The sequence below is a fragment of the Dipodomys ordii genome, unplaced genomic scaffold (genome assembly GCF_000151885.1).
Source record: "Dipodomys ordii isolate 6190 unplaced genomic scaffold, Dord_2.0 Scaffold14, whole genome shotgun sequence".
NCBI lineage: Eukaryota > Metazoa > Chordata > Mammalia > Rodentia > Heteromyidae > Dipodomys > Dipodomys ordii.
In genome coordinates, this window is record NW_012267230.1 from 6,202,101 (window position 1) to 6,212,707 (window position 10,607).

The following is a 10,607-nucleotide window of genomic DNA, read 5'->3' on the forward strand; positions in this document are numbered from 1 at the left end:
TTTTCTGTAATGTGCTCGGGAGCCGTTGGCACTTGGACTTTGTAGACATTGGGAAAGGGAATATGCCATGACTAGGCCAGATAATGTGGAGAAATTCCTACTGTAGGTGGGAATGTCAGCTTAGGGAGTATCCTCAAACAGTTAAACCCACATATTCCAGTACTCTCACTACTGTGTATATATCTAAGGAAATGAAATCATCTCATGAAGAAGATCCCTTGAGGCTGGGAATGTAGCTCAGTGGTAGAGTGCTCGCCTAGCATGCATGAAGCCCTGGGTTCGATTCCTCAGCACCACATGCACAGAAAAGGCTGGAAGTGGTGCTGTGGCTGAGGTGGTAGAGTGCTAGCCTTGAGCCAAAAAAAAGAAATCCAGGAACATTGTCCAGGCCTTGAGTTCAAGCCCCAGGACTGGCAAAAAAAAAAAATCACACAAACACATAAAAAGATACTGCCACAGTCCCACTTCTAAGTTAATGGACATAGTCGAGGTATGGAGTTATTCATAGATGGAAAGATGCAGGAAATTTTGTTTCCTCCCTGCTCCTTGTTTTATGCTAGTCCTGGGGCTTGAACTCAGGGCCTGAGCACTGTCCCTGATCTTTTACACTCAAAGCTGGCATTCTACTGCTTGATCAACAACTACTCTTCTGGCTTTTTTTTTTTTTTTTTTTGATGGTTAGTTGGAATAAGACTCTTACAGATTTTTTTCCCTGCCCTATCTGGCTTCAAACTGGGATCCTCAGATCTCAGCCTCCTGAGTAGCTAGGACTACAGGAATGACCCACTGACACCCAGCTACCTCTTAAAAAATTCTCTTTGCCAGTCCTGGGGCTTGAATTCAGGGCCTGGGCACTGTCCCTGAGCTTCTTTTGTTCAAGGTTAGCATTCTACCACTTGAGCCACAGCACTACTTCCGGCTTTTTCTGTTTATGTGGTACTGAGGAATCGAACCCACATTCCTAGCCCTTGAGATTTGTTTTAAGATTGACTTGCCCATCATCCAAAGTGAAGTTTGTGCTCTCTCTGTCTTTCTCTCCCCCTTATCACATGCTAAAACTCACTCCCCATATTTAAGTGATAATTTTGGCTAGATCAATCTTGCATATTTGTAACATTTTGACTCTATAAACGAGATTTGGTTCAGACAGTATACTTTTGATTTCTTTCATATGAAAGTTTTTTCTTTCTTTAGAACATCAAGGTAAGTTCAAATATCACCTTGAGGTTGTGGTTCTAAGGTGAATAATTCATTCCTAAGTTGCTCTACTTTCTGAGAGAATTGTGGGATATGAGACTAAGTGGGTCCTAGAGAACTTGAACTTGGGTCATCCTGGATGACTGAGTCACACATTTTCCTATTGTCCTCTCCCCCTCCTCCTGCTCCTCCTCCTCTTCTTCCTCCTCCTCTTCCTCCTCCTCCTCCTTTTCTGCCCTTAGAGGATCACAGGCTCCCAGCTCTCCCCCAAGCTCCAGTATTTTGGTCAGGCACTGAGTGGGGGCCAGGATCTCACAATGGATGGCTTGATGGATTTGGCTGTAGGGGCCGAGGGGTACCTGCTGCTGCTCAGGTAAGAGTTCCTTTGGGAGCATGGTAGGGATTTTCCCTTGAAGGAGATTCTTCTCTGTGGTCTGACATTTTCTGATGGCCCTATGGTGTCCCCAAAGAGCTCAGCCAGTATTAAGGGTCGAGGTGTCCATGGAGTTCAATCCCAGGGAAGTGGCAAAGGATGTATTTGAGTGTGGCAAAGAGGAGACCGGAAGCAAGGCTGCTGGAAAGGTCACAGTCTGTCTCCGAGTCCGCAAGAACACAAGGGATCGGCTCAGAGAAGGTGAGGCATGATGGGTAAGTCTCTAGATGAAATGGCTGCTCATTTATGGCAGTTGAAGGGAAAGTTCTCTTCTCTTCACTCCTGCTGGGTAGGGAACACAGGGGCCCCATGTTGGTGCATAAACTAGATTCCTCCTCCACTTCCTCCTTCTTCTTCCTCCTTCTTCCTCCTCCTCCTTGAATTGAAAAATCAAGAGAAACAACAGACAGTAGAAATAGGCCTATGGATGATTCAGAAATGAGAGAGGAAAATAGCAGCCAACTGAAATTCTAGCACAGAAAAGTGCAATGACTGAAATTAAGATTTCAGTAGAGTTATACTGGATGATGATGACCTACAGCTGTCATTTTAGCTACTCAGGAGGCTAAAGTTTGGAGGGTTAAGGCTTGAAGCCAATCTAGGCCAAACAAGTCCACGAGATTCCATCTCTAAAATAACCAGTAAAATAAATCACAGAGACATGGCTCAAGTGGTAGAAGACCAGATAAACAAGCACATTGACAGAGTCCCAATTCTGGTGAAAAAAAAAAAAAACAACCAACCAAACACAAAAAAGAACTGAGATGCAGAAAGTTCAGGTAATACCCCCTTCCCTTCCCCCTCTCCCCCAAATCATACAGTTGGAGCTCAGAAGCCTGGGCATCAAAATCCTATCTGTCAGACTTGGAAGGTAGCTCCTCACTACTAGCTCCTGTGTCTCTCCAGGGGATATCAAAAGCATCATCACGTACGACCTCATCCTGGATTCTACCCGTCTACGTGCCGTCTTCACGGATACAAACAACCATACACGCAGACACATACAAACCTTGGGACTGGCACCAAAATGTGATACCTTAAATCTACAGTTACCGGTGAGCAGGCCCCAGGCCAGGTCTCTGGGCCACGAATGGGTGGGTGGGCCTAGGAAGTGAAGGAGGACAGATAATCAGCCCTTCTTATCTTCTAGACCTGTGTTGCAGATCCCGTGATCCCCATCAGCCTGCGCCTCAACTATAGTCTGGAGGGGGTCCCCTTGGTCTATTCTGGGGGCCTCCGGCCGGTTCTGGCTGAAGATGCTCAGACAATCTTCACTGCCTCAGTGAGTCTTGAGTTGGGGTCCTACAACGGTAAGGAGAAGAGGCTAAGATAGGTAAAGCTTTTCTTTTTTGGTTGGTCATGGGGCTTGAACCCAGGGCCTAGGCGCTGTCCCTGAGCTTTTTCATTCAACACCAGTGCTCTACTGCTTTGAGCCACAGCTCCATGTCCAATTTTCTGGCGGTTAATTGGAACTAAGAGTTTCATGGATTTCCCTGCCTGGGCTGGCTTTGAACTGTGATCCTCAGATCTCAGCCTCCTAAGTTGCTAGGATTACAGGTGTGAGCCACTGGCACCTGGCTATTTGTGGGTGCTGGTCCTAGGGCTTGAACTCAGGGCCTGGTGCTGTCCCAGACTTTTTTTTTTTTTGTTAAGGCTAGTGCTCTACCACTTGAGCCGTAGTTCCACTTCTGACTTTCTGATGGTTAATTGGAGATAAAAGTCTGATGGACTTTCCTGCTGGATTGGCTTTGAACTGTGGTCCTCAGATTTCAGCCTCCTGAGGAGCTAGGGTGACAGGCGTGAAGCACTGGTGCCTGGTGTTAAAGTTTATTTTATTCCACCCAATTTCATTCCAACTGGATTGTTTCGTGACTTCATATTCTGGCCTTTACAGTTTCCCTTTGAGAAGAATTGTGGCAATGACAATGTTTGCCAGGATGACCTCAGTGTCTCCTTCAGTTTTCTGGGGTAAGTTTCTTCTCCTGGTTGCTACTCTGTTCTTTTCCTGATCCCCAAGAGAGCTTCATGGAGTCCATTAAAAAATACAGTGTTATTTTATGTTTTGTTTTGTTGGTCACGGGGCCTGAACTCAGGGCCTGGGAGCTGTCCCTCAGCTCTTCAACTCAAGGCTAGCGTTCTATCATTTGAGCCACAGCACCACTTCCAGCTTTTTGTGCTTATGTGGGTGCTGAGGAATCGAACCAGGGCCTCATGCACGCAAGGCAAGCGCTCTACCACTGAGCCACCTTCCCAGCCCCACATTGTTATATACAAAGGGGTTAAGGTTACATAAGTCAGGTAAAGAGTACATTTCTTTTTGGATAATGTCACCCCTTCCTTTGCTCTTTCCCAGTTTTCCTCTCCCATCCTCACCCACAAAGTTTCATAGTTCACTTTCAACATAGTGTCCAGTGAGTACCATTGCTACATGTGTTCACCCTTGGTCCCTTCATTTCTGTGTTCCCCCTTACCCTCCCAAGGATACATATATGAACAAACAGAATCAAGAGGAAAGAAAATAAAAACAGCAATCCCCCCCCCCCTGCAACTCTTGTTTTCATTTCCTGGAGTTTATTTCAGTGAATAGTATTTTATATGATCAGAGACACACAGCCATTACGCCTTTCTGTTCCTCTCTTAAGAGTATCCTCCTTTGGTCTCTGTGTGTGAATGCCAAGTCCTGTATAATCGATCCTGTCCTGGTGTATTTTAGATCTAGCTTTCAAATATGACTGACAGCATGCACCATTGTCTCTCTGAGCTTGGCTTATCTCACTTAACATGCTTTGTTCTAGGGCCATCCATTTCCCTGCAAATGACATCGTAGTATTCTTTCTAATGGCAGAGTAAGATCCCACTGTGTATAGATGCCACATTTTTTGGGTCTGCTCATGTATTATAGGGTATCTGGGCTGTTTGAGTCCCTTCTTGGGGAGGTCACGAGGTCCCTGTGGAAGCTCCATGTTTCTCCAGGTGCCTGCGTCCATTTCCACCCAAACACACTTGTCACAGGACAGCGCTCTCTCTGGTCTTGTTGCTCCTACAGCCTGGACTCCTTAGTAGTAGGTGACCCCCGAGCCTTCAATGTGACGGTGACTGTGGGCAACGATGGTGAGGACTCCTACGCCACGCAGGTGACCTTTTACTACCCATCTGTCTTGTCCTTCCAGAATGCATTCGAAACCCAGGTAGGGAAACTCTTCTCTCCCGCCATGTGACCTGCGCCTTCCCCTATGCCACGGCTGATGGGCCAGGAGCCATAGCTGCTGACTTTGCCTTCCAGAATCAGCTCATTCTGAAATCTATGGATTGTAATCCTGAGGTCTCCATCCAAGGGCCTGGGGCCTTGAAGAGCACCACCTGTAGAGTCAAGAACCCCATCTTCCCCGGCAACTCACAGGTCAGAGCCCTCCGGCCTCCGCTTTTCTTCCCAGTGCTTTTCCTCCTCAAGTATCTCTTCCTCTTCCTCCTGCACCTTCTCCATCTTCATCTCCTCTTCCCCTCCCTCCCTTTCATCTTTCCTCCCTCCCTCCCTCCCTCCCTCCCTCCCTCCTTCCTTCCTTCCTTCCTTCCTTCCTTCCTTCCTTCCTTCCTTCCTTCCTTCCTTCCCCCTTCCCTTCTCCTTTCCATTCCCTTTCCTCTTCCTCCTCCTCTTCCTCTTTATCTCCTCCTCCTCCTCCTTCTCTTCCTCTCCTCTTCTTCTTCTTCCTCCTACTCTCTTTCTCTCCTCTTTCTCCTCTTCTTCTTGTTCTTCCTCCTCCTCCTCTTCTTTCTTTCCTCCTCCTCTTCTTCTTGTTTTTCCTCTTCTTTCTCCTCTTCTTCTTCCTCTTCTTCCTTCAAATTAGAGGTTCCCTCTTTGTAAGAAGAAAGGTGTTTTGTAAACACCTGTATTGAGATACAATTTACATCCCTTCATGCATCCATGTACAGTGCTGTACAGAGGGGTTCTAGCTACGTAAGTTAGATAAAGAGTACAGTTTCCTTTTGGACAATGTCGCCCCTTCCCTCACTCTCTCCCAGTTTTTCCCCCCTACTCCCACCCACGCGTTGTATAGTTCATTTTCAACACAGTGTCTAGTGAGCACCACTGCTGTCTTTGTTCACCTTTTGTCCAGTGGCTTTTCATATAGTCACAGCTGTGCATCTGTCATCCTGACGAATGCCCTTAGTCCCCACTCTCCCAGGTGCTGGCAACCACCAATCAGCTTTGTCTTCATAGACTTGTCTATCCTGGTTTCCTCCTATAAATGCAAACATACAGCGCATGGCCCTTTCTGAGTGGCTTCTTCCAGTTGGCATGTTTTCAAGGATCATTCATTCTTTTTTTTATTGCTGAGTCGTATTCTGTTGGCTGGCTGGGTCATGCTTTATTCAGCCATTGCTTGGTGGACATTAGTGTTTCTTCTTCTCACTCTCTCTGCTTTCTCCACCTCCAGGTCACCTTTAACGTCTCATTTTATGTGGACCCTGATGCTTTCCTTGGAAAGAAACTACTCTTCAAGGCCAACGTGACCAGGTACCCTGCTCCGGACCTTCCATATGCACCCTCCCCTTTCAGGCCGTCGACCCTTGTCCAAGGTGGATCCTTTCCCCCTCCACAATGGTGCTCAGATCAGATCATTCATTCCTTCACTCATTCATTCACTCATTCATTCCCTCATTCCACAACACCAAGTAAGTACCTACCCATTTGCCAGACCTTGTGCCAAGTGCTGGGAGAATGAGAGCGCCGTGGTTCTTGGTGCTTTGGAGGTTATAATTTAGTGGCATGGATAAACAAGGAAACTGGCTAGCAGATGATAGCCACTGCTCTTGGAACTTGGTGACCAGAGAAGATTCCTGAAGGAAATGTGTTTAGGCTGTGAGTCTTCCAAGAAAAGGCCTCCACAGAAGTGGGCATGAAGCCAGGAAGAAGGAATCAGGAGCAAGGCCAAGCCTAGAGACTGGCAAGATCAGCATGCGTTTAAGGCATTACTACCTGTAATCCAGATACTTGGGAGGTGGAGGTTGAAGAATGGCCAGTTTGGAAGGCAATATGGGCCAAGTTAGTGAGATTATCCCCAAAGTAAAAGCTGGGCACCTGTGGCTCATGCCTGTCATTCTAGCTACTCAGAAGGCTGAAGTCTGAGCATTGAGATTTGAAGCCAGCCTAGGCAGGAAAGTCTGTGAGACTAATAAATTACCAACAACAAAAAAATAAAGCCAGAAGTGAAGCTGTGACTCAAGTGGTAGGGTACCAGCGTTGAGCAGAGACAGTGCCCAGGCCCTGAGTTCAAGCTCCAGACCCTGAGTTCAAGCCACACACACACATACAGACAGAGACACATTCATACACATATAGACACACAAATAGGCTAGAGAGATGGCTAGAGAGAAGTCATACCATAAAACGACTGATGGGTGAGTGGTGTTAGAGAATTTGCGATTATGAGTGGTGTTAGGGAAATTGCGATTTAATCTATAAGTGTGACAAAATTATATTGTATGACAGGGGGGCTGAGGGGGCAGTTCTGAATTCAGAGGAGCAGCAAGCGGCTGCTGTAGCCATGGGAGTTAGCTATGTGGGACTGAACTATGTCTTGGGGGACGGGTAGAGAAGAGGAGATTTAGGATACAGAGATAACAGAACTTGGTGACTGAAAGAGGGAGAAAAGGATAGGCTGATTTCTTTCTTTTTTTTTTTTCCTTTTTGTTTTCTTTCTTTTCTTTGTCAGTTGTGGGGCTTGAACTCAGGGCCTGGGTGCTATCTCTGAGCTTTTCTGCTCAAGGCTAGTGCTCTACCACTTGAGCCACAGCTCTACTTCTGGTTTTCTGGTGGTTCATTGGTGATAAGAGTCTCATGGACTTTCCTGCCCAGGCTGGCTTGGAACTGTGACCTTAGATTTCAGCCTCCTGAGTAGCTAGGATGACAGGCGAGAGCCACCAGTGTCCAACGAAAGGCTGATTTCTTAGATCTCAAAAGCTGGCTAAGTTCATTCTCTCTATCTCTCTCTTTTCTCTCTCTCTAGTGACAACAACATGCCTAAGACCAGCAAATCTGAATTCCAACTGGAGTTGCCTGTGAAATACGCTGTGTTCATGGTGGTCACCAGGTGCTAGGGTCTGGGCTATGACTGAGCTGTCTGCATTGGGCTGGACACAGCTGGTTGAGTATAAGAGTCTGCGTGTGTATGCACTTGGCTCCTATGTGCCAGCTCTGTCCTTACACCCTCCTACAACCCCCCACCTGTTTTCTGTTATCTTCCATCTCCCTCTTTCCTTCTTTAGTGGTGAAAGTTCTACGAAGTATTTCAACTTCACTGCCACAGAGAAGACCAGTGAGGTGATAAAGCATCAATATCAGGTAGGGAGGAGAGGATGCTGGGGAGGAAAAAAAATCAGTCCAAGGAAGCAGAAACAATCAGGAGAGCAAGGTGCACACCCAGTGGGCACGCATGCACACACACAGTGTGCATCCTTATATGCATAGTGAACTCTTTGCACACATAATGAACTACAGAGGCTGATTCTAGGTGTTGGTGGAGGCTGAAGGCCGGAGAGTCCTGACACCATTACTTTTTCTTGGTGTAGTTCAAAAATCTGGGTCATAGGAGCCTCCCTGTCAGTGTGGTTTTCTGGGCTCCTGTTCAGCTGAATGAGGTGACTGTATGGGACCACCCCCAAGTCATCTTTGCTCAGGTGAGTCCAGTTGTGCCTCAGAAGTGGGTTCAAATCTCCCCTTGAACTCTCCTTCCTGAGATCTGTCTGTCTCCTAACGTGGATCCCTGACTCCACTTGGGTCCAGGCTGTCTCACTTTGAGGACAGATCCAGCGGCCTCATTTCTTCCCTTCCCCATGGTATTTCTTTCCTCAGAATCTCTCAAGCACCTGCCGTACTGAAGAGAGGCGTCCCACTCAATCCGACTTCCAGGAACAGCTTACAAAGACCCCTGTGGTGGTAAGATGCCTGCTTGCCTCCAGCCTGGAATCCACACTTGGATCCAGTCCACTCACTGGAGCCCCATGGGGTCTCTTCACCAAGAGTTGCTGAGCACCCGTGCCACCATTTTTAGTCAACTGCCTCTCCTTTCCTTCCGTCTCCAGAACTGTTCCATTGCTGTCTGCCAGAGAATCCAGTGTGACATCCCAACCTTCAACATGGAGGAAGAATTTGAGGTGGACCTCATAGGCAACCTCTCTTTTGATTGGTATATCAAGGTACGTGGCACGGCTTTCCAGCCTGGCTGGGCACCAATAGGATCCTCTGGGCTCCCAGACTTGGACATTTGCTTTTTTCTTTTTTGCTGTCCTGGGGCTTGAACTCAGGGCCTAGGTTCTGTCCCTGATCCTCTCTGTGCTCAAGGCTAACACTCTACCACTTGAGCCACAGTGCCACTTCCAGCTTGTTTCCTCTTCTTCTGTGTATGTGGTATACTGAGGAATCGAACCTGGGCTTCATGCATGCTAGGCAAGCACTCTTCCACTAAGCCACATTCCCAGCCCTCTGTGTTGTTTGCTACAGAAGTCTCATGGCCACCTTCTGCTGGTGAGCACAGCGGAGATTTTGTTCAATGATTCCGAGTTTGCACTGCTTCCAGGACAGGACATATTTGTAAAATCCCAGGTATGGTCTCAGGCATGGAGGGGGACTCCTAGGTTTGGGGGGGGGGGAACTGGGCTGGGGAAACCATCAGGGTGGAGGGAGGAGCAAGTGTGAGTGTGTGTGTGTGCGTGTGGAAAGGGTGAGGGCATACTGGGAGGTACTAATTATGGAGTTGGGTGTGATTGGAAAAACATCCAGAAATCTTTTCTCCTCCAGACTGAGACTAAAGTGGAGCTGTATGAACTTCACAACCCTGTGCCGCTCATTGTGGGCAGCTCCATCGGGGGGCTGGTGCTCCTGGCCCTTATCACTGCAGGGCTCTACAAGGTACCCATGAGTCTTCTCCCTGCCCCTCTCATCCTGTTGATGCTTCTCCCTCAGTGGCGACAGCAGTTGGTTCAATTCCTAGGCCTGGTAGCTAGTTCGAGAGCAAGTCAGAGTCTCTCTGCGCCTCAGTTCCTTCAGCTGTAAAAGGATCATATTCGATTTTTTTTTTTTGTTGGTCCTGGGGCTTGAACTCAGGGCCTGGGCTCTGTCCCCGAGTTTCTTTTGCTGAAGGCTAGCGCTCTACCACTTGAGCCTCAGCAACACTTCTGGCTTTTCCTGAGTGGTTTTTTGGAGATAATAATCTCATGGACTTTCTTGCCCAGGCTGGCTTCAAACAGAGATCCTCAGATCTCAGCCTCTTGAGTTATAATCCTAAGATTGTAAGCGAGAGCCAGCAGCGCCCAGTTAAAAGGATAATATAAAAGGATAATAAAGGGCTGGGAAGGTGGCTCAGTGGTAGAGCGCTTGCCTTGCATGCCAGAGGCCCTGGGTTCGATTCCTCAGCACCACATAAACAAAAAGAAAAAAGCCGGAAGTGGCTCTGTGGCTCAAGTGGTAGAGCGCTAGCCTTGAGCTGAAGAGCTGAGGGACAGGGCCCAGGCCCAGAGTTCAGGCCCCATGTCTGGACCCCCCCCCAAAAAAAAGATAATAAAGGATAAAAATATAAGGATAATAAACCCACTTTGTGAAGGAAATTGGATTAGTGGTGTAACTAGAATGCACCTTGGAATATAATGATTGCTAGAAGAGTGATATATACATATATATATATATATATATAAAACCTATATATCAATATATTTATGTATCTATAACATTTATATATAATTCCTATTATTTATTAGCTATATACAAATAAATGAGCCAGGTGCTGGTGACACCTGCCTGTAATCCTAGCTACTCAGGAGGCTGAGATCTAAGGATCAAAGTTCAAAGCCAGCCCAGACAAGAAAGTTCATGAGACTTTTTTTTTGCCTGTCGTGGGGCCTGAACTCTGGGCCTGGGCGCTGTCCCTCAGCTCTTCAGCTCAAGGATAGTGCTCTACCACTTGAGCCACAGCTCTACTTC

The 10,607-nt window shown here is 47.3% G+C and overlaps 1 protein-coding gene across 2 annotated transcripts in view; it reads left to right on the forward strand.

Moving 5' to 3' along the window:
* Itgam (integrin, alpha M (complement component 3 receptor 3 subunit)) overlaps positions 1 to 10,607 on the forward strand; it is a 28,350-nt gene that overhangs the window by 15,397 nt on the left and 2,346 nt on the right. For both annotated transcript variants that reach the window (XM_013011633.1, XM_013011634.1), the window contains 15 exons: positions 1,440 to 1,570; positions 1,668 to 1,831; positions 2,537 to 2,685; positions 2,781 to 2,912; positions 3,525 to 3,598; positions 4,677 to 4,818; positions 4,914 to 5,030; positions 6,067 to 6,146; positions 7,639 to 7,722; positions 7,898 to 7,973; positions 8,201 to 8,308; positions 8,484 to 8,567; positions 8,714 to 8,827; positions 9,132 to 9,233; positions 9,429 to 9,539. In XM_013011633.1, coding sequence (XP_012867087.1) covers positions 1,440 to 1,570; positions 1,668 to 1,831; positions 2,537 to 2,685; positions 2,781 to 2,912; positions 3,525 to 3,598; positions 4,677 to 4,818; positions 4,914 to 5,030; positions 6,067 to 6,146; positions 7,639 to 7,722; positions 7,898 to 7,973; positions 8,201 to 8,308; positions 8,484 to 8,567; positions 8,714 to 8,827; positions 9,132 to 9,233; positions 9,429 to 9,539 — 1,668 coding nt within the window. The remainder of the gene's footprint in view (positions 1 to 1,439; positions 1,571 to 1,667; positions 1,832 to 2,536; positions 2,686 to 2,780; positions 2,913 to 3,524; positions 3,599 to 4,676; positions 4,819 to 4,913; positions 5,031 to 6,066; positions 6,147 to 7,638; positions 7,723 to 7,897; positions 7,974 to 8,200; positions 8,309 to 8,483; positions 8,568 to 8,713; positions 8,828 to 9,131; positions 9,234 to 9,428; positions 9,540 to 10,607) is intronic.